The sequence below is a fragment of the Alosa sapidissima genome, chromosome 20 (genome assembly GCF_018492685.1).
Source record: "Alosa sapidissima isolate fAloSap1 chromosome 20, fAloSap1.pri, whole genome shotgun sequence".
Lineage (NCBI taxonomy): Eukaryota > Metazoa > Chordata > Actinopteri > Clupeiformes > Clupeidae > Alosa > Alosa sapidissima.
Window position 1 is genome coordinate 5,112,157 of NC_055976.1, and position 23,319 is coordinate 5,135,475.

At 48.8% G+C, this 23,319-nt stretch overlaps 2 protein-coding genes across 5 annotated transcripts in view; one reads left to right on the forward strand and one right to left on the reverse strand.

The window, feature by feature from the left end:
- The window catches only part of mrpl11 (mitochondrial ribosomal protein L11), a 29,660-nt gene that overhangs the window by 451 nt on the left and 5,890 nt on the right, over window positions 1-23,319 (reverse strand). The window contains exons 2-5 of the mRNA XM_042075034.1: window positions 20,104-20,287; window positions 5,478-5,573; window positions 2,954-3,047; window positions 2,098-2,257 (exon numbers count right to left, since the gene is read on the reverse strand). Of these exons, the coding sequence (XP_041930968.1) occupies window positions 2,098-2,257; window positions 2,954-3,047; window positions 5,478-5,573; window positions 20,104-20,226 (473 nt within the window). The 5' untranslated portion in view covers window positions 20,227-20,287. The remainder of the gene's footprint in view (window positions 1-2,097; window positions 2,258-2,953; window positions 3,048-5,477; window positions 5,574-20,103; window positions 20,288-23,319) is intronic.
- Window positions 12,428-17,686, forward strand: tmem265 (transmembrane protein 265). 4 transcript variants are annotated; one of them, XM_042075033.1, is made up of 3 exons: window positions 12,428-12,676; window positions 12,903-13,029; window positions 15,945-17,686. In XM_042075033.1, the coding sequence occupies exon 3, from the start codon at window positions 15,947-15,949 to the stop codon at window positions 17,099-17,101; it is 1,155 nt and encodes a 384-aa protein (XP_041930967.1). In that variant the 5' UTR covers window positions 12,428-12,676; window positions 12,903-13,029; window positions 15,945-15,946; the 3' UTR covers window positions 17,102-17,686. The 4 variants fall into 4 exon arrangements, with proteins under 4 accessions (XP_041930967.1, XP_041930966.1, XP_041930964.1 ...); XM_042075032.1 differs by having other exon boundaries at window positions 12,428-12,660; XM_042075030.1 differs by having other exon boundaries at window positions 12,428-13,029.

Consider the following 23,319-nt stretch of genomic DNA (forward strand, 5'->3'; position numbering starts at 1 on the left):
CTCATTCCTCTCTGCCTCTCTGAGTTTTTTATCCTCTGCCAAATGCCAGAAGTGAATGGCTCCCTGCTCTCCTCGGCTTTCTTCCAGATAAGGAGTTTCTGTGTGAGTGGTTTGGAGCATGTGCCCACACTTTACCAATTATGAGTGAGTTAGCATTTGACTATGTGCGTGACTGTGTGTGTGAGTGAGTGTGTGTGTGTGTGTGTGTGTGTGTGTGTGTGTGTGTGTGTGTGTGTGTGTGTGTGTGTGTGTGTGTGTGTGTGTGTGTGTGTGTGCACACGCACACTCAAGCATGTCGGTGTGTCTCTCAGTGTGCGCTTGTGGATATGCATTTGAGTGAACGGTGTCTTGTGCTGCTGATGCAAATGAATACAATATGCAAACTTAATGAGCTCAATTAGCGCCAACACCTTTCACCTCTCTTTAAGCGCTGCAGAAAGGGCTGCGCTCCACCGCGTGTCAGAGGGCTGCGGAGAGCATGACAGCAAAATGCCAAATGAGGTGTTCAGTTGCCTCTTCGCTATTATTTAAACCCCAAGAGTAAAAAGCATTAAGTGTTCCATCTATTATTTAAAAAGTTGAGCTCCAAGGCTGTGTAGTAGGGGTAGATGAACTTAGAACTTTTGACAATTAGTGCGAGAATGAAGTTCTTTCATATAATCATTATGAATTATTCACAAAGATTGATGGCAGCTGAATATTATGGCTACTGATTATTTCATTTTAAAGGTGTGGGCACTTGATTTCTTTGCCTTGTCTTTCCCCACCTTCATTGTAATGATGTGGTACCTGCAGGACAAATATTTTCTCCTGAACCAAAGTTCCACAATGTTGAAAGACATCAATGACTAAAACTAAATGTGTAAGTAATTTAAATAACTCTAATCACAATTAAATAATCTTAATGGCGCATCAGAAACTAGGCACCAGCAGGTAAAAATAACTGATTTGAGACTTAAATAGACTGATTTGAGGTCGATAACCCAAACGTTGGAGGCTAATCCAACATGCTATGCGATGGGAATGGGTCTTTCTACACCAGCATGGGTATTTGGGGCAATGATGCAAGCTGAGAGCGCACACCAGAGAGCTGCAATATGGCTGCAGTGTGGAGTGTTCAAAACATCTGAGCTGAACACTTAAAAGACACGCTGGATGAAGTCCATAAAACACTTGTATTTTTTAAATTATTTATAGATCAATTGGATGAGAAGACATTTGTGTGGAGACATGGCACTCCGCCACATGAAAGTAATAAAAATAAACTTCAACAGCAATAATTTAGTCGATTCCTTTGACTTTGTATTCATAAGCAAAAGGCTTATGTCGTGGTAGTCGTGAGGCTTATTTTTTGACCGATAAATGAGAGTGGATTTCCAGTCAAATCTCTTTCCAGTCTGTCCTTATTGTTTTCTTCTAGTGCTCTTCTTAAATTAAATACCCATTGGGCTCCTCACATATCTCTTAGGCAGTTTGCTGTTTGTAAAACTAAACTGTACCAAACAAACCAAAAGGGTCAGCTTTACACAGAACCGGACATAGATATGGGAGAGGCCAGTTTTGACTCATGTCCAGACACTCTGTATCATACTATATAGCATCATAGAGAGCGTCATATAGGTCATCTCTTTTTTGTCATATATATGAGAAAAAAGAGATGACCACTTGGGAAGTACCTGTCAGTATATCAAATGGTATCTATGATGCTATGAATCTATAGCTCTCTAAACCTACAGTATATATCTCTATACCTCTATGTAAAGTGTTGTACACATTCTACGGTCAGGTCACTTTCAATGCAGTGACATAATTAAAATGATCTCCATTTCCCATAAGTAATGGCCAGAGGCTTGGCAATAGACTGAGGGCAGATTCTTAGTGGTTTTCTCAAAGCTTTAAAGCAGTCACTCATATGGTGTTTGAGGAAATCATATGTCCATACAGCCTCCTCTGGAGACAAGTGCCATCTCAAATGCACAAGTCTTGCTCCTTTGATACTAATGGCTTTGGCCAGCTGATATGGTCTACATGGGGCTGATGAGAGGCTACATTTTAATGACCGCTCCTCTGTGGCTAAGCCGGGGGAATCTCTCTTACTCGTTGACGACTTGGATTCCCAGGGAGCGCGCAGAGCCGATGATGCTCTTCACAACGTACTCGAGTGAAGCGTCCTGCATCTTAAAGCACTCGTCCTGGGCTTTCACCTGCGCAATCTCGTACACCGCTCGGACGGACACCATACCGGCCTTCTCGTGCCCTGGGGTGGGGGGGGGGAGGGGAGAGATGAAGAGGGAGGGTGAGAGGAAGATAAGACACAGAGATGGAGAAAAGAAAGAGACAGCAAGATGAAGAAAGAGAGAGCGAGAGAGACAGAGAGAGAGACAGAGAGAGAGAGACAGAGAGGGGGCAGAGGAAGAGCGAGAGAGAGGGAGGGAGGGAGAGAGAGAAGCAGGGATCAAAAACAATCAAGTCCAAAAAAAACTGCATCTGAAGTTGGAAAAGCTTCCTAAAGAGTAGTGGTAAAGATGGAATAATTGAATACGGCGACCAAGGAAACCACGGGATAATCCATAATTCCCTTTCTAGTGGTGCACCACCTTTTTGCCACCGCCTCTTTCCTGTCCGTAATTGGCTGCCTCTCTGTGCCTCACTCAATCATAAATATATCATCAATCAAAGAAATCCAATCTGAACCCAAACGCCCTGTGGGAGAAGCCAGTCCATTACTGAAACATAAGCAGTGATGGCTGCACTGAACAAATGGTAGTGAGAGGAGCAGGGTGGTGTGTGTGAATATATATATATATATATATATATGTGTGTGTGTGTGTGTGTGTGTGTGTGTGTGTGTGTGTGTGTGTGTGTGTGTGTGTGTGTGTCTGAGAGATGGAGTGAGAGAGGAAGGATGTATAGCCACTATAACACCACTGACTCGATAATAGTGTTGTCCTACCCGTTTTGGCAGCTCCTTTCTCGATGCCGGCGGCCTGCTTGAGGAAGTATGACACCGTGGGCTGACCAATCTTTAAGTCGTACGTTCGGTCAGGCTGCAGGGAGATGAAAGGGAGGAACAAAAGAGAGGGGTTGAGAGGGGCACAGCCGGACAGGCAGATTGAAACCAGGAGATAGAGAGAGAGAGTGAGAGCTAGAGAGAGCATATGTCAGTGGACATGTTTTATCCATTGGTCAAGGGCAGAAGGCATGCTGAGATGAAAGCTCACAGACATCCACTGGGAAACAGTTGATGATTTTTCAGGGAGGGGTGGGGTGTGTGTATGTGTACTTGTGTGTGTTGACTGTGTTGGCTGTGCATGTGTGTGTGTGTGTGTGTGTGTGTCTGTGTGTGTGTATGTGTGTATATATATATGTGTGTGTGTGTGTGTGTGTGTGTGTGTGTGTGCATGTATATGTGTGTGTGTGTGTGTGTGTGTGTGTGCATGTATATGTGTGTGTGTGTGTGTGTGTGTGTGTGTGTGTGTGTGTGTGTGTGTGTGTGTGTGTGTGTGTGTGCTGTGTTTAATGTGTTTGCTGCGGCAGCGAGAGAGGCTACACCGAGTGCAACAATGTCAGCCCCAGCATTGCCTTAATTTTACAGTCAACTCACTGCGGGAGCTGTCGACCTGTTCACAAAACGAGAACATATGCTTCTGATACAGCACTGCCCCCCCACCGCCCAACTGGCACAGACGCGCCGTGCATGCACTGTCACCTCCCACTGCGCCCTCTAGATGTCCAGCCGCTCTGACCAGACATCAATCGATCTCCAGAGAATCTCCGGACACCTGCGGACTGCAGTGAGGATTTGGGATTCCGACACATTCACACGCGCAGAAAAATCCGTGCACACACACAAAAATGTGCGTATGCGGACACACACACACACACACACACACACACTCACACACACACACACACACACAACAGAGAGTCCCTCAGCCCCCGCACTCTGCCTGGCCTGGTGCAGAAGCCGGCACGTGCGGGGAGGGGGATTAAAGCGCGGAGAGGATCAAAGACAATGAGTGCAGCCGACGGCTTAATGGAGCGGCCGGGACTCTTGTGCCTGCTTGACGCGCGGAGACGGGAGAGCCGTAAATCCGCCACGGGCCGTCAGGCTAAAGCCCCCCCCGAGCTGGCAGTCAGCGGGCTGTTGCCTTCGGCGGCGAGTCGCCTCTCACTCCCCGGCCGCCACCGCACGCCGCCGCTGATAGTCTTAAGCAAAAAATCCCCCCGCCAACAGACAATTTAGCCCCTGCGCTTACAGAGATGAGAGAGGCCGCTTCTGTGAGTTTAGGGAGGAGGGGGGGGGGAAAAACAAAACCTTCAGTGGGAATTCTGTCTTCGGAATACTGGAGTCATAGCAGTGCTATTTGTACTAAAATAGAATTGAATTACGCCGAGGGGATCTAGTGTCTTCCGCATTTTACGCGCACTTACGAAATATTAAATTGACCCTCGCATCAGCGGGGGCGGGCTCAGTGTGCTACAAAAGTTGAAGAAGAGACGCAGACCCTTGCCCCCCCACACTGCGACATAATGTGGCTTTCCCACCCAAGGACTGTATTAAAGGGAGTGTGCAAATTGCAGTGACAACTTCTGCTTTTCTGTAGCTCAGTCAAGCACTCTCACATTAGTCATCAATGACCCTTTGGTGAGGAGAGGCCATTTTTCAGGATCTCATAAAGGCCATTTGCTCAAGCAGCATGTGTGCAAGCATTGATTTTCCCCAGCATTACTAACGCCTGCAAATCCGTCTTCATTTGGCCAATGGGACTGGAAACAAATGCAAAAGAGCTGCACAGGGTTTCTCATCTCCAAATGTGAAGGACGGACAAAAGCAGACGCACACGAGCACGCGTTAGTGGAGGAGGAAAGAAAAACAGAGTGACATGAGCACTAGATGAAAAGTGTCAGGTGACGCAATGCTGATGCACCCCCTGAGAGGGATCCTTTTAGTTCATTACTCTACAAAGCTACGCACCCAGGTGCATTAATCGCATTAGGTGCGAGGGGAGAGAATGATAACAGCGTCCTTGGCAAACGACGCAAAACAATAAACAGGAGACAAAGGAGGACGCGTGAAGACAAAGTCAGAGGGCCGCACAAAGAGAAAGGAGGTAGTGATGCACGCGGAGATAGCGCCCGTAACGGCTAGCCGCTGTCCAGAGTGGACCGCCAAATGATAGACTGGGAAAAAGGACACTCTCCTCGGCCCTCGACCTTCACGATCATTACACGGGTCTATTAACAGCAGGACGATATTAAGTCTCCAATCCCAAAAGCAGATGAGCTTCTCAACAGAACTTCTAACCCGGGGGCGTGCATGGGGGAAATCAATAACACTGATCCGCAATGATGCCAAGATTACTCTGGTGTCAGAGATGTATAAATAATGTGATGGCTTTGGTAATGAATATGGGCCAGGGGAAAATGAGCAGCTCAGACGGCCATGAGAGATGAGAGTGGAGTGGGGAGATTACCTTCACGTTGATCTTGATGGGGAGGGGGATGCCTTCTTTGAGGTCCTTGGTCCTCTCGTTGAAGTCCTTGCAGAACTGGCCGATGGGGATGCCTTTCTGTGAGACAGAGACGGGAGAGAGCGATGGTAAATGCTTTTAAATACACCCGGTGAGAGACAGCGGGCAAACATACAGTATTTATCAGGTTGCCGGACGGCCAAGGCACGGCGCTTTTGAAGCGCTCCAAAGAGCCTTCAGAGGGACAGAGAGAGAGAGCCGCCGTGGGCCAGCAAAGGACTGTGTGGGCCGGCAGGCTGCAGAGGGAGCCAACCGAGGCATGCATGAATGCCAGAGTGAGTGAGAACGCATCCATAGCCAGGAGGGAGGGTCATTTATCCCTGTGTGTGTGTGTGTGTGTGTGTGTGTGTGTGTGTGTGTGTTTGTGTGGGGGCAGTCAGCCTGTTGCAGACCTTGTGCCTGAGAGACCTGTGATAAATGAGATTCTCATTCCAAGCACCAAGAGCACCGGCCAAAGAGAGAGTGGAACGTGCGGCCTGACAATAAGTCAACACCGACTGACACACTCGCACAAACCTTGACCGCACAGAAAATACAGCGCATTTCTTTGGCGCACAATGCCGAGGCAATTACTAATCAGACTTTTAATCGCAGCGCTGAGCATAACACTGACCTTCACTACAGTAAAGCTCCCCAGAGTACCATGTGCTGATTGAAGTGCTCATTTAATTTCCGCATTTCAACATTGGAGTTCACACATACTGAAATCAAACCTGCGAGAGTCTATTTTCAGAGTAATCATGAAACCCCCCAAAACAAAGATAATAGAAAGGAAATATAGCTTACAATAATAATAACTGCCTGGTTAAGAGCCCCCTTTCCTGTAAACAACTTTGAATGACCTCTCCTGAGTCTCAAACAACAGTTTCCATGTCAACGTAAGCGGAGCAGAGCGACGAGCCACATAGAACATGCATCTCAATATTGCTGCTACTTTACTCACTGTGTTTGGCTGAGTCAAGGCAAACACTAACAGCCCCAAGCATAAAACCCATCACCCTGCCCAAAGATGTGTGCAACGCTTGAGCAGGCAGATTTAAATTAAAAATTGTGTACTAAAGAAACAAACAAATCACATGAAAACCCTTAGAGCTACCCCCCCCCCCCATCCGGTCTCCTCTTTCCTTATTAATAGCAATACCATGTCAGGCATGCTAGCGTCTCTTGCTAGCGCACTTTCTCTGAGGAACAGGGGAGCTGGGTAAACAAGCGGTGATGAAGTGGGGAGGGTGGAGGAGACAGAGACATTCTTAATTAAATATGGATTAATATAAAAGCCCAGTGGCGGAAAAAAATCCCTCAACGGAAACCCCTGGAAGCACACAGTGGAACGCAGAAGTAACACACAGATTCCAAGCCAGCTCCATTTTGAAACCTTGTATGGTGCTTTTCCCAACAACTTCTTTCTGGCAAATGCAGACCCTTGAGATGCACCCAGATGAGCACAGACAGAAGGGTTGATGGACTCTGAATGAGGACCAGCCGACAGCTGGAGGTAAAAAAAAAAAAAAAAAAGCCCAGAGTGGCAGACTGTCAGGCGAGATGGAGAGCTAGGTTTAAAATCAGCCTCCCACTAATAGTGGACTGAAGCCCAGGCCTGCCAAGGCTGCGCACACACACACACACACACACACACACACACACACACACAGACACACACACACACACACACTCACACACACACACACACACACACACAGAGAGAGACACAGAGAAACGACATCCACTAAGGGAGGGAAAATGCAGACAAGTTCTCTTTTTAGGAGTTTTTCACAGACGTAATGGCTCCACTCCAATAATGGAGTTTCACTGATAATTGAAATGAAATTCTCGAGGCTGTCCGTTTCTGGGGCTCTTTGAGAGGCAGGGCCATGCTTCACTGCCTTTTGGGGCATTTACAGTTGGGGCGGGGGCCGTGGTGGTGGGGGTACAGGCGCAATCGCTTTTGTGTTGGAGCCAAATTGCCAATCTAGCCTTCTAAAACCCCAGATATAATCATCCTCTCGCCCAGTTGGCCAATTAAATCCAATCCTTCTTTGGTGCCCTCTCCGACACCCAACCATTTCCTGACAGAAGCCAGCCAAGTCTTCAGTAACAACATAGGTGTGCGGTGGACAGTGGCAGAACATGGGGGGGGGGAGGGGTAACTTCATGATCTTAAGAGAAAATTGAGGATGTTTATCATTTTAATGGCGCAGGCCTATGAATCTTTCATGGGCTGTGAGTTATATGAAGCAAAGGCAACGGCTCTGATCTCCTCCAATCGCCATTAAAATTGCAGAGGGCATATGCTCTGTCCAATTTGAATTTCAATTGGTGTGATTACAGGTTTGATTAGGATAAGTAAATGCACAGTATATCTCGGCCATGTTCTCCTGACCTACTCCTCCCTCTGACTGTACTGACCACCCCCCACCCCCCGCCCCTTTTCCCTTGTCTCACTAAAGTGATCAAACTTTAGGCTTCAGTAATCTTTTTAACAAGATGAAGCTCTGATTAGACTTTAACAAGAGGGAGCATGAAAGGGAGCTTATGCATGTGCTAACCGGAGGCTGTGTGTGTGTGTGTGTGTGTGTGTGTGTGTGTGTGTGTGCATGCCTGTAGACTAGAAGAATGAGTACGGGAGATTAGAAGCACGCTCTTCATGAGAACAGTCATAAGGATCAATATGTCCATTGGAGTGGCTGGGCTGATAAAGTGGGATGGTGTGAGAATCAAGGGCGGAGGTGGGGAGCAGCCGCGCTGGACTAATCATCAACACGCCATTCTGGAGGGAGAGAAATGCTCCACACACAGCTATGTGTAAGGCAGAAAAGAAATAGCATGGGCATGTGTGTGTGTACAGCAAATGCAAATGTGCGTGTCTGTGTGTGAGTGTGTCTGTGTCTGTGTCTGTGTCTGTGTGTGTGTGTGTGTGACTGTGTGAAGGAGTGATTGTGTGAGGGTTTTTTTTTGGTGGTTGCCGTGTGTGTGTGTTGGTGAAGGAGTGTATGTGTAAGAGTTTTATTGTGTGTGTGTCTGACTGTGACAGATAGATAGAGAGAGACAAAGAGAGACAGAGAGAGAGACAGACAGACAGAGAGAGAGACGGAGAGAGAGAGACGGAGGGAGGGGGGAATGGAGGGAGGGAGGGATTGCGGAGAGAGGACAGACACACACACAGAGAGAGAGAGAGAGACAGATAGACAGAGAGAGAGAGAGAGACGGAGAGAGAGAGAGACGGAGGGAGGGGGGAATGGAGGGAGGGAGGGATTGCGGAGAGAGGACAGACACACACACAGAGAGAGAGAGAGAGAGAGAAAGGGAATGCATGAAGGAGCAGGGAAGGCTGACCAGCCCGTGGCAGCTGGAGCTTAGCAACATCTGCAGACAGGCAGGCTCTGGGAGACAAAGCAAGCCTCCTCCTCACATGCCACATTACGGACGCAGCAGCGCTCTGAGATATGAGCCCGGGCGAGTGTAAGCAAGCAGAGAAAGCACACGAGCAGGGGACCGTCTCCAAGGTGGGATTAATTGGCCTGACAGACGGTGGCAGTGGGGTGGGCAACGTTACTGGTGGAGGGTGGTGTGTGTGTGTGTGTGTAGGGGTTTGGGGAGCTTTCTGATGCAAGGCTAGGACACAGGGTTAATTAAACTCCACCGAGTGAGACACTCTCATTAATTACCTTCATCCCGCACCTAATTTAATCTCCGCTGCTCTTCCTGTTTTATCGCAGTCATCCCCTATCGAGGTGTCATACAGCTGATTAACTTTAACCACCCCGTACTACACGCGCCCTCCTGTTGCACGGACACCGGCGCCCGTTCCACGCCTCTCGAGCGCTTGCCGGTCTGGACGCTTCCGTCTTGCCCCCTCGCCAAGAGAGGGACGGGAGAGGTCACTGGTGTCACCCCCAGCACCATCGAACATGTCAGAAGGAAAAGTCTGGAACATTCCCTGCGTGAGCTATCCACTATGCCTGGTCACTGCACTCCTGTGCAGGGACTTTAAGTGCTTCTGACCAACGGCTTAATCAATGTCAATGCTCCAAATGTGGCATGGCGACCCTCAGGCTCTCGCTCAAGACCCCCATTTGGCTTAGGACTCCCTGCAGGGCCTTTGTGCGAAACAAAGGATTAGCATGTCGTCACTCCGCTTTTGCCCGAGAAAGTGCCTGAAATCCAGAAATGGATTAGACTGACTATTGCTCTTTCAACAATTCTTATTAGGCCGTCAGGCGCCCTGCACTTAGCTGTGTCAAATGCGGTGCACTACTTTGGGGAATAAAAGTGGACCACATGCACTTGCCACTCCATTTTTCTTCCTTGCAAAAAGTCAAAGTAGACTCTCAGTGTGGGATATGCTGGCTCAGGAAAGCAGGCCAGGTTCACGCTGTTAGCATGTAAAATATTAATCGACTGAACATAAATCTACATTTACCTCCGATTCCGCATTCTGATCCACAAGCTGCAACTTTGAAAACTCAAATTGACTGTACCCTGGGAGGACTCCTCTTGCAGCGGACAGTCGTGCTCTTCTGTGAGACCACCAACAGCTGAGTCTAGCCCCTTAGTTCAATATGCAGTGTGCATGCAGGAGAAACAGTCAGACATGGCCCAGTTCTTTGGACGTTTCCTAATGAATACATTTAGACCACGTCAGGTACGTATTACAGATCTCAGGAGAAGCCCAGAAACATTTCCTGACAGCATCTATTTTTGAGATCAGAAAGGAAGGTCAGCCATGAATTCTAAAATAAGTGTCTCCTTCAGCAGCTTTAAGTGTCTTATTTGATACATCAATTTTCAGTTGACATTATTTAACATTCAGACACAACCTTTAAAGAATCAGATCCTGTGAAAGATATATCTCTTGAGGCGAGCCATTGGATACTTTCAAAAAACTCTCCTAAAAAAACGTTTGGTAAATCATGCATGCTGCATGTTCATCGCTTTGCAATTTCCCTGGCTCTTCCCTCGCCAAATAGCTTTCATTCTAGGACCCGCGGGCAGCTGCCTGGAGCGAGTGCCACGGGCAAACCCTGCCCACGCGGTGGTGGGGTGGCGGCGGGCGGGCAGGTTGATTGGCAGATGGCAGCGCGGCGAAGGGGAGCGCCCTGGCTCCGGCCGTGACGGCGCACAAACATTTGGGTTCTGCTCAGGTGCCCGGCACTGAGCGAGTGCCTCTGAGAGCCATGTGTCCTTCCAAAAAGTTCCCCCCTGCATGCCGGGGACGAGCGCTGAGGGATGAGATGGTGTGAGCTTGGAAAGTGATGACTGCGCAGTGCTGTGGGCACTCAGCTAACCCCCCCCCCCCTCATCTCCTCCAGCCTCTTCTCCTCTCACATTCACAGACTCTCCACGGCCCTCCACCTCTCCACCCCCCCCTCATCTCCTCCAGCCTCTTCTCCTCTCACATTCACAGCCTCTCCACGGCCCTCCACCTCTCCACCCCTCCGCTCCTTTCTCTCCTTCAGAGCCATGTCCACCTCTCCCCATCTGAAGGCGCGCGGACAGAGAGAGCTGGAGCGGAGTGACCTTCAACCACACCCACTGGGAATGGAGAGAGCACAAGAGCAGAGAGAGAGAGAGAGAAGGGGAGAGAGAAAGAGAGAGAGGGAGAGAGAAAGAGAGAGAGGGAGTGTGAGAAAGAAAGAGGGGGGTGGTGAGGGAGAGCAGGAGTGTGATAGAGAGAAAGAAAGAAAGAAAGAAAGAAAGAAAGAAAGAAAGAAAGAAAAAAAGAGAGAAAAAGAGAATTGGGAATGAAAGGGATAGAAGGGTAGAGAGAGAGAGAGAGAGAGAGAGAGAGAGAGAGAGAGAGAGAGAGAGAGAGAGAGAGAGAGAAACAAAAACTGTAGGCAGAGGATGGAAAATCTCTCTGTGGGAGCCAGTGAAGCGCATAGCTGATTGTGACAAGAGAGATGATCCTCCTTCAAAACACAGGAAAGCTACCAGCTTGCTTACCTGCAGGATTAAGAAAGTCAGTGGTGACCCCCTACTATGAAGCAAGAAAATGCACACACGTGTGTTTCTACTAGTGTATGTGTTTGACTGAATGTGTGTGTGTTGTGTGTGGACCTTTGAGAGAACCCTTTGAATTTAGATGAGACATTGAGGAAATGGAAGCAGGCATGGCTGAGCACAGCAAGTAACATGGAATGGTTAACAGGATCGAGCCTGCTCTTTTATCATCATACTCCAGACAGCCACCACTGAAACACCACATCATTTGCTTTTACGGAATCCAGTATCTCGGTGTGGTCCAGGACTGGCTGGGGAAGGTTTCACTCAGTCAGTGTTTTGAAGGGACCTTGATAAATGAACCTGTCTTCTGAAATAAAAACTCTTTCCAAAAAGAAAATAAAAAAAATCGTTGTGGAGATCCATGGCAGAAAGAAGACAGAAAGGCTGCAATTTGGCTGGGAGAACAAAGGTGCAAGGAGCCTGGTTGGAGGGGGCGAGAAAGAGAAAAGAGAGAGAGAGAGAGAGAGAGAGAGAGAGAGAGAGAGAGAGATGGAGATGGTGCAAAGGGGATTAATTGTAGTAGTAACGGTAACATCTGGGTAGTAAAATAAACATGCTGCTGCCTCTGGCTCCAGGAGGGCAATCATTTCTCAGTGTGTGGCAGGGTAATCAAAGATGTACTTCCTTTTATTACAATGCAATTACTATTGTTATGATTTCTCAACGCATAATTATCAATGCCCAAGGACCTTACCGGTAGCCTGTGTTGTACATATTCAACCATGCCCGCCTGTTTTTTAAAGTTATGGTCCTATAGTAGTTAACCAAAGGGGGCTGGAAGGAGAGGAAAACGGGGGGAGTGTGCAAGAAACAGCGCGGGGAGGGGTGCAAGAGCACGTAACCTGCCTACAAATTAACGCTGCAATCATAAAAGTCACAGCGCACGCGGACGGCTTTCCCCTTTGAACGCTCACCATCTTAAATAACTTAACGAATTACTAGCGTTGTTACATTGTCTCCTTGCTGAGGTCGATCCTAGTAATGATTCAGCGAATACACCGTTCCACTTCTGACCGACTTCGACTCCTTATAGACTAGCAGACAAACCCCGGAGAAGGCAGTCTCAAGTGAGAAGCAGAGAGCATACCGGCGGCGACAACTGAGGATATACCGAACGCCTATGGTTGCGGATTAAAATCGTTTGTCATCGCTTACTAAATATGGACTAAATAATCTGACATCTAAGAAAAGAGACGGTCCTTGCATTCTCCTCGTTTTATTCACGAAACGACAGAGAAGATCTTATATTTTGCTCTGGCTGAGCAAATGGAGAGTTTTAAATTTAGAGATGAAGCGATGTTGCACAGACCAAGAAAAGGGGATATTCGAGGGATTCAAGCAATAACACATGTGACTTCTGTACAGGCTTTCCACGGTGTGAATTTCGGGTCGAATCTGTCGGAAGCCAAATCGTCAAGGCAAACTGAAGGAAGATTTCACTGACTGCCAATCAAATCAGCAAGAGCATCAAGATCTGTACCGCATGCTTTGGGTAACTACACTTTTTGCTTTTTTGAATGTTAAATATAGGCTAATTGTTCATTTTCGTTTTCTGGAAAAATAACGTCACCGTTTCCAAGAAGACAACTTTAAAAGCTCTACATGTTGCGTTTCTCTTGAAAAAGTAGGACACACACTTGTCATGAATGTCACTATTACATCCACGAAATATTACCCGTCATCACTAACAGTCACACCTATACTCGGGGGTAAATACTTAAGTCATAAATAGCCTACTGTGTACCGTCAAGTCTGGAGATAGCTCCTTGATTACTTCTGCGATATAAATAGAGAGAACATAGCTCTGACAATGGTAACTCTTCTAGTGGAATTAGTGTCAAGGGCAATCCATCTAGCCGTTTACCTACACACAAGAGCACCTGGCTCACCTCCAGCTGTAGAAAGCACAAAATGATGATGGGTACATTGCTACTGGAAATACTGAATTTATGGTCACAGACACACAATTTGTAGAGAGTGGTTTCATAGCATTTGTTGATAGTATTATTACACACACACAGACACATGCACACACACACACGCACGCACGCACACACACACACACACACACACACACACACACACACACACAAGCTGAAGTATTTAAAGTTTCCTGCTTCCCCAGATCACGGTCATTTGCATACATTTTACTAGAGCTAGAATATAATGCATAGTCAATCAAATTTCCATGGTGTCTCAAATGACTATTCAGACATAATGTGAAATAGTCTGCAGTGGCACCCTGCTGCCATTACAGTTAAGAAATTATGAAATATTATGTATGACCATGCACATTCAGATGGCCGTCCTAAATAGCCGAGACGCTGTCTTGTCAGAAACAAGATAGATAGAAAACACACTCCGATAAACAGCAGTAAGACAGAAAACTCTAAATGTTTGTGCATCCAATATGAGAACACACTCAGGCCGACGTAACATGACGGACTAAAGCAGAGGCCTCCGCCTGCCACGACTTCCAACATTTATTCAGCCATTTTCCCAGGCTGATGCATTTACAGAAATGTCTCTGTTTGTAGTTTGAAATTTCAATACTAAGAATCAGTCACATCGCCTTGTGCAGATATGAAAGGGGAAGAAACTGCCTTTTTGGGGATAATCAGATATTAGTGACGCAGACTTCCATTTAATTTCCCTGCGACTAGCCCTCACCAGCTTAATCATTCTAGGTCATTCACCAACACATTTCCCTCATCTTCTCCATGCATGCTATAATGCCTTTAATTTCAACACTTCCCCAAAGATGAATACATTTGAGTCTCTTCCACCAAGCAGATGGAAAATGCCACTTTCCGCTATTTTTATATTAAAGGAGAAAAAAACTGGCCTCCACTCAAATGAAACAGGTCTTCCTCCAGAGCTTTTTGTCTTCTGCATTTCTCCCCCTCTGCTCCCTTCATCTTTCTGCAAACCCCTCTCTCTCTCTCTCACCTCCCCCTCCCCTCTTTCCCCTGCATTTATTTATGAACTATTACCATCATGCAGTAACACTTTATTAGGCCTGTAAAAAAATCACTGGAATGAATCACGCTTCGAGTCCCTCCATTCCCTTTTTCTAGCTCTGAGCAACTCAAATCAGTCTCGTCTTGGCTTGCATAGTTAACCACCAGTGCTCACGGCAAGCCGACATATGCAACCATCCTCTAGAGTTTCGTTCATAGCACTGGAATATTTGGAGGAGATAACCCTGCACAGGGTCACCAAAGCTGTCATTATGTTGCTTTTTCTAAATGCTAATGATTTTGGTGTTAAAAGTCCATTGATCGTGGCGAGTCGTGACAGGCGCGGTGGCTGTGCTACCTGACACATAACCCATTCTGTCAGAACCTATAAGCTATGGGCCTTTGAGCTCAATGGGATAAGGAGGGGAGCCTTCGATTTCACTGTAAAGGCAGTGATGATTTCTTCAGGCAGATCAATACGGTGGTTTTATACTGTCTGCAGCTGAAATATGGCTCATAAGAGAAATGATTAAATTCATACTCAATGAGAGAGCAGTGGAGGGGGGCTGGCAGCACCCTGAGAGAAGGTCAATGGTGGCTAAACATGCACACAGATATGCACACAAACCCCAACAACCACATTCACCATGCTCTTGCAAACACACAAGGGAGTAGCATATTACAAACGACACTTCCCCGTCAACTAGAATTATTAGTGCTAAACCCTTTAAGGCGCCATAATGGAAAATCAACAGGGCAAAGGAAATGCCAGGGCAAAACAGGATTTGACAATATGCCTGACTGCACCCTAATACACTTAATAAATAATGAAGGAGGTGGAAAAAAGGAAAGGCCTGGACCCCGCACGCTGTTTTCAGCAAAACTGAGCTACTTAGAAACAGGAAATCTGGGGTAAGTACACAAACGTGCAGAGGGCAAAGAAAAGAAGTGTAAATGTTTGTGCTTGAATGAAATATTTATTAACCTGTTTGCACAAATGTGTCTCTGTGTGTGTGCGTATGTGAGTGTGAGTGTGTGTGAGTGTATGTGTGTGTGTGTGTCTATTATCTGTCAGTAAGGGGAGAGTGTTAGAGGCGGTGAGGGACTCTGTGTAACTGAGCGAATACACAAGCATGAAAACCCAAGACAGCGTTTCCAAGAAAAACCCATTGTTATCCTCAGCATCTTCTTGGGAGCAAACAATTAGACAAGGCCTTGGAGAAACCGACGTGCTCAGAATGCCCACAACCCGACAGATAGCAGCATGAGGCATCACCAGGGAATATGATGGGCTCACAGCCTGCCATTAACACCACCTTGTGTGTTTTGCAATTCAAACAAGGTGGACAAAGCAAAATCCTGCAGCTTTAGAGAGGCATGATGGTCAGGTTGTTTTTTTAATCAGGGCTGCAGAACTTTGTCACAAGTCTTTTGTCTGCCCTTGCAGGGATGGTGCCCTCTCCCCAGGTGTGCGTCTCCACCCTGGTGACCGTGAGCACGATGGCGGTGGTGGACCTCTACCTGCTGGAGCAGAGCATGCTGGGAGTGCGCGGCGGGGGCGGCTCGCAAGGGCACCCCGGCGTGTGGCCGTGCGTGGCCGTGGCCCTGGGCGACCTCTGCTTCCTGCTGGCGCTGCGCTTCGTGTCGGCGGGCGTGGTGTCGGAGGCCGGCTCGGCCCGCCGCGGCTTCGCCAGCGCCCTCTGGTTCCTCTTCCTGTCGCTGCTGCAGCTCAAGCTCTTCTTCGTGTGCCAGAACTACCGGCAGGAGCGCCGGCCGCCCGACCCGCTGGCGCGCAAGACCCTGACGCTGCTGCTGTCCGTCTGCCTGCCCTCGCTCTTCATCATCCTCACGGGCGCCGAGCACGTCACGCCGCTGCGCCGCAAGCAGGAGGTGCGGGGCCGGCTCCTCTGGGTGGTGCTGGACCTGCTGGACGTGCTGGACCTCCAGGCGGGCCTGTGGGAGGCCAGCACCGGCGGGGCGGGCAGCAGCAGCGCCCCTCTCTGGGCAGAGGGCCTGGTGTTCTTCTACTGCTACGTGCTCCTGCTGCTGCTGCCCTGCGTCTCGCTGACCGAGCTGGGGACGGCGGGCGGCGGCGGGGGGCCCAGGGCCGTGCCTCCGCCCCCGACCCAGCAGCAGGAGCCGGCCGCGGGGCCCGGGCAGCGGCGGGAGGCCGTCTACCCCTGGCTCAGCCTGGTCACCATCAACGTGCTGACGCTGCTGCTGCGGGGCGCCGGCGTGCTGTGGTACCGCGACCCGCGCGTCTCCACTATCTTCCTGGGCAAGAACCTGCTCGCCCTGGCCGTCAAGCTGAGCGCCGCCTGGGAGCGCCGCCGGCGGCAGCGGCAGCAGCAGAGGCCGCAGGCGTCCGGCGGCGCGGTCACCCGGAGGACCGCTGGGGGGGCCGGGGAGGCCGACGGCGACGCGGTGGGATGCGGGGCGGAGGGCGAGGACGAGCGGCGGCTGGACGGCGTGGGGTCACCGGGGTCACTGCCGCCCTCGCGCTACCACACGCTCTCGCGCGCGCACAGCCACGCCCGCGTCAGCGTCAACCTGGACCACACCGAGGCTGCACTGGGACCAGCCTACATCTCTCGCGAGCTGTAGGAGTCCGCCGTTTAACAAAATAAATACATTTGTTGTTGCCGTTGTTACAAACAAACTCCATAAATAGGGACAACAACAAAAGGACTTCAAAAACGGACAATCCCCGTAGGCTGACTGGGCTTTCCGAGAGCCCTGTTGAGTTGGACACACAAAGGGATGACAGTCCGTCGGCCATCTGCTAAAGGACTGTCTCTAAAAACACCGTCCTCAACAACCGAGGGAGCTCCGGGGCCAAGATGGGAACAGTAGAAAAACTCATCCCATTACTGCAAAGTGTGATTCATCCTGCCTGGGCTCTGGCAGCCTATTGTAGCATGGAGCTCTCAAAGGACGTTGGATTCAGTTAGACTGGAACATTTCATAGTTAAGTGCCTTTTTCTCTGTTGAAGGAATGAACATCCGCACTACCTGACTCTGTTCTCCTTTATGTCGGGACTCAAATAATAATAATAACAATAATGAAATAAAAAAACGTGTGTGGCGTGTATGTGTGCGTGTAATGAGAGGCATGGCTGCTTGTTTCATGTCCAGGAGAGACATCATTTCTCAGAACAGGGTGTTGGAGAAGTGTGCCGTTCTCTCTCTCTCACTTTTGACATGTTGTTTGCCTGGTGCTGAATCCCATCACTCGATGACAGGCTGTCACCCTGGGGATTGAGACGGCTGCAGCTCAGCCTCGTCTCCTTTTCTCCTTTTCATGTGGCAGTGCGAACACACCCACACACTCAATGCATGAAGGGAAACAAGCGCGGGTGCTCACTCACAATCCATTCCCAAGTGTAAGAGAGATTTATGTGGGGAAGGGAGGGGAGGGGGGGCCCAGAATTAATTTAGCGATTTTCCTTTTGAATAAGTGTTGAATGTTTTTTTATCTCTGTGTTGTATAAACAGCGCGGGGCTGGATGTGTTGGCATCAAGCGTGGCTGTGTGAGCGTGTAATGCCAGTTAAAAGCACGTAGCTGTTTCCGAGGTGGATCAGCGTGTTGTTCTGCCATCCTCTCGTCGCCCCACCCCACCATCCCAGCGTGTGAGGTCTCAGCCTGGAAGATGCTCTCCTGAAATTCCCCATCAATCATAATTATCCCGCCATCAGCAGAGACTGGCTCTTGTGCTTCCGCAATTACCTAACGACAGGCCTTCAGCTTGTGCCCACGATGAGCGAGGGGTGTTGGAATAAATGTCCCGCCTGCTGTGGAGGACAGCACAGGGGGGATGGTGAGGAGCCATTCAATCTCCATCAGCTGCCGCTAATGCATCGCAGCCCACTCCCACCAACACCACGGACACCCCTCCAGTACCCACAGCCTGTGCACACGGCGAGCCTTAATACTCATATTAATTGAAATGGGACTCATTTGTCAAAGCGCTAAGAGCTCGTATTCCACCGCAAAAGGTTATTTACTGTGAATATTTACAGGCTGTATTAAAAAATCCCCCCACAACAACCTACAGCGCACACACACACACAAACACACTCTCTCTCTCTCTCTCTCTCTTTTACATGCCTGACTGCCTGACAAAAAAGGGCCTATTTATTAATTAAAGAAGGGAGAGTGTTCTCCCGGGGGGCAGCTCTGTCCAGCTTCAGACGGATTTGAGCGCGGCCGGCTGGGGAGGTGAGGCGGTCGGAGAGAGTCCCACTCGCTGGCGCTTTCATCTCGCCAAGCAGCACTCTCCATTTCAAACACACAGGGCTCCATGCAAGCCCCAGTGGGCAACTTTTCAGCTCACTAATAAAATGGGGAAAATGAGAGCGAGAAACAGGGTGTGTATGCGTGCGAGCTAGGATGAGAGGCTAAAAGGCTTTTGAGTGCGTGTATGAGTGTGTGTGTGTGAGTGTGCGCATGTGTTTGTGTGTGTTTGTGCGGGAGAGGGAGAGAGCGAGAGAGGCTTAGAAAGAGAGCAGGACAAAATTCATTCCTCCTGGAGTTTGCAACACCTTTTCTGCGGCTATGCACGCAAGACTCAGCGGTTTCTCCTTCCTCCACCCACCCCCTCCACCCACTCCCTTTACCTCTCACTGACTATCTGTGCAGGATCCTAATGAGAAGTTAACAAAAACATTTTTAGTCTGGAGTCTCAGTCTCCACACCCCCCCCCCCCCCCCCCATCTTTTATTTCATTTATTCTTCTCCAGAGCTCGGCTGTACTAATTCCGCTCAGGAATGTAATTATTCTCCCCCACCGATGCTGTCAGTTCCTCTTCTTCCTCACCCGCTCCCCCTTTTATTCCTCTCGTTTGTTTAAATTTGCCCCACGGCCGACAGCAGCCTACCTCGGTGCCCCTTCCCCTGTCATGGGTGGTTAGGCAGAGGAGAGCAAGAAGAAATGGGGGGGTGGGGGGAGAGATTAAAGGGCTGGTGCCTAGAGCACAACGGCTGCCGAATACAATTTATTTACAGTTTACTACACAGGCTGCGCCCGGTGGAGGAGAGGAAAAGAGAGCAGAGGATAGAGAGAGGAGGATAGAGAGAGGAGGATAGAGAGAGATAAAGAAATGAGTGGAGATGTGGGGAGGGGGTGTCTTGATGTGCGTGTGCAGTGCTCTCTCTCTCTCACACACACACACACACACACACACACACACACACACACACACACACACACGTGCATGCACACACAAAGAAAAGCAGGGCAGACACTCCACACGCCGAGTGCACGGTTATGCAAACATATGGCATTGTTTTGCTTCACTTGCCTTTCAGTTCACCTCACTTCCAAGCGCAAGCATCTCCGATGAGCAGGAACACACACATACACACGCAGAGACATACACACACTCACACCTCAGAGGACAAGTACATCGTCTTTTCGCCGCGTCAGAATCATTTATAATCATTATGGGCTCCAGGACTGTATAATGGCGTCATTACCGTATAAAATTAGTAGGAGATATGATCGTGTCTGACACAAATACCCAATCAAAAAAGGAAACACTGACGAAAGCGGATGTTTTTTCTGTGCTGTGAATGACAGGTGGAGGGCGAAGTGTTCCAACTCACCTGTCCCAGGATTGGGCCCAGCGGGGGGCCTGGGGCTGCCTGGCCGGACCGGACGATGGCCCGGATCAGGTTGTTCGTGTCCAGCTTTTTCACGGCCTTGGCCGCCTTCGAAATCTTAGACATGGTCTCAGTTTAGCCCACGAGCTCGTTCTGGCCGTCCTCCCTTTGTCCGTCCGCCGGCTACCTGCACAGGGAGAGAGGGAGAGAGGGAGAGTGGACCTAATTATCAGGCTGGCCTTAAATCCATTAAAGTTTCATCAGAATCGACTGGTCTCGGCACCGCGGGCTCTCGATCTCTGTGTCGAAGTAGCATGACGCACGACACACTCAATCCCTCTGTGTGTCTGCCCTGCACACCTGGAGCCACCGAGGACGGGGACTCAGTCAGAGAGATTACTGGGCCTGGAGCTCGGGGGTCCAAGGGGAGTGCTGAGCTCAAACAGCATCCTGCCCTGCAGCAAACAGAGCCACTCGACACGGCCCGCCTCATTATCTTCACTGGGCAGATAGCGGGCGTGAGCGGGCTTGGGGCTCGAGAGGGGCCCAGGAAGCGGAGAGGGTCAGCAACGGTGACCTGGATGCGAGCCAGAGGGGAGGACCAGGGGACGGACGCGGCAGTTCTCACATCAGCCTGACGCAACGGGAAGGGCAGGAGGCTAATGTCTGCTTTTTCCCGCTCGGAGGCAGAGGTGCAATTACCAGATTCAGTCAATTAGTTGAGTGGTGGGAATGGCCCGAAGTCTTCTCCTTGCCCGAGGAATCGAGGGAAGATAAATAGACCACCACGAAAATAACTCCGCAACTCAAACCTGTCTGGAAGATCGCCAAAATACACTCGCAGCCTTTGACCGTGACTAAGGGCTTCTACATACTCGACGCACCCGACCGGTAGCGCGACACCGTGACGTCAAAATGACGTAGATCTTGCTGGCGCGCCAGGATTTTGGCCAGGTAGCGTGAGGTAGCGCCCCACTCATTTTTTTTCAGACGAGCGCGACAAAGCGGAAACAGGAAGATGGACTAGTTCGAGGGCAAACGAGAGTTGCAGTGTTTTGATACAGTCGTGAATTTTTAATAGTTTGCTGGATAAGTTAACAAAGTTACCAGCGAGAGTTGCAACACATGGAATTAAGAGGAAAGAATAGAAACGATTTATTTTCAAACAAAGGATATCTATTAAGGCCTGAACAAAATCTCTTTCCACTTCAGGAAATTACACAAACTCAGCCAGCTGTTAGCTAGCTAGCCAGCTAACTAAACTGTTTAAATTATTAAAATTTCCCTCGGGATGACTAAAGTATCTATCTATATATCCATCTATCTATCTACCTTTGTGCACACCTTGGAAACTAGATGATAATGATGGTGGTAGTTGTGAATAGTAGCAACCAAAGTCTAAAGTACCATCACAGAGGCTAGCTAATAGCAGAGCCCGTTTACATTCTCTGCTACTAGTGTTTCTTAATGCAGCTTCTTCTGCTGTGTAACGTAGTTAGCGTTAATCTTTTCACAACAGCGACACCTCTGTTCAGGAGAATATTGCAACTAGTGTCGTGACCACGACGCGCGAGTATAAATGGTTATGGCGCTTCTGTGACGTCACATTGTCGCGCTACCGGTCGGGTGCGTCGAGTATGTGGAACATTTAACTCTTTAAGCTATGAGATCATCTTAAATGTGTTGTGATTCTCCGAGTAAACATCCTTCAACCCAAAGCTTTAACCTGATGCCTGTCTGTCGCACAATATCTTGTGAGCAACAGCCTGCAGCTTTCCACGATACAGTTTTCATCACCTCTTGATTGAAGTCAGAATTGCAAGCCATCACATTTCCAACACAGGCTATTTCCTATTTGATTACTTCTCTCATGTTTAGAGACACGCACATGAGAAGTGATTAGGTGAAGTGTGTGATGGTTATAAAACAAGCCAACACTTGATCTGTGCAGTACAGCTGAATTCAGTATTTTTCTTCTGAGAGGCGCAGGCTAACCTCAGTGAACCATGGCTAGAGTCCTGACCCAGTCCTTTGGTTTCATTTTCTGAAATAATAAACCTTTCAAACCCCTGGCTGTGCTATTGGCCTCAAATCACCTTGTAGAACAATTCTGTCCAGACACCCTATCAGTAGGGGCGCAGTATTGGTTCCATCCTGGAAGTGAGAGCAAGCAGCTCTGGGCTGGGTGAGTTTACTGCGGCTGCCAGCCGAGATGAAACATGCAGCTTACATCTCCAGGGACAAAGCCGTCAGAGCCAGGCCCACCCGAGGCAAGTCCCCAGACACCATGGCGCTGGCAGGCTGCGGTGGACACCTCATGAATGCATTTGCGTAAGAAAAACCCTGCCAAGTGGCCTTTCTTGAAATGTCACTCACGTCCGACGCTACATCTCGGCAGTCAATTTCATGCTGCTCACCTTACGGTTCTCCACTCTTAAGGAACCATGTTGCCGCCCAAATCAATTTGAGAGGCAGTCAGCAAGCGCACGGGTTTCCAGTAAATTGGCATATGCGCTCGTTTTCAAATACATCTCCCACCCACACACACACACAGACACAGTGTCACACAGCACAAGCCTGAGGGGGTGTCCCATCTTGTGAATTGTTGAATTTTCTATATCAGGATTAATCTTCTGCTGGTACTTCTGGCTTGATTGAGAGAGCCAATCCATTTATTATGCTATATTGTCTATAAAGTCTATTTCCTGAGAGCACTGAGATTCGGAGGCTGCTGGCACTAGGTTATGTATTTGTTTACAACTCTGTATAAAAGATATGAAAATAAAGGACAAATCTATAGGATTTAAGTGCACGAGAGCATTAATAATGTAGGTTGGTGTGCAGATTCCAATTAGTGTGCCTCTCCACCAGAATACACAATGTTTGTGCCTTTTGTTGCAGACAAAATAATTCAAACGGGGACAAACATTTCCCTCAACAAATAAATAACAGAAACAGTTCCTTCCACACCAGTCACAAAGGTATGCATTAAGGAAGGATGAATTCCCTAGACGTTTAGACTGTGCAGACTACATGGCCTAAAATCCTCAAAATACATGTTATTACCGATGCAACTTATTTTTATAAGAAATAAGCTTCCTTTGTCAAGATCATAGGCCACACGGTCATTATCATTCATAAGCTCAATTTTAACATTCCAAAAAACTGGCAAATATGTAAATGTGGTTGACTGAGTAGCTTACATGTGGTGGCCTTTAA

What these genes read in the sequence shown, in the direction of transcription:
- tmem265 (XM_042075029.1), top strand. Translation starts at nt 15,782, where the DNA reads ATGATGGGCTCACAGCCTGCCATTAACACCACCTTGTGTGTTTTGCAA. An exon ending in TGTTTTGCAATTCAAACAAG is followed by an intron (nt 15,840 to 15,944) that starts GTGGACAAAGCA and finishes CTGCCCTTGCAG; the next exon opens with GGATGGTGCCCTCTCCCCAG.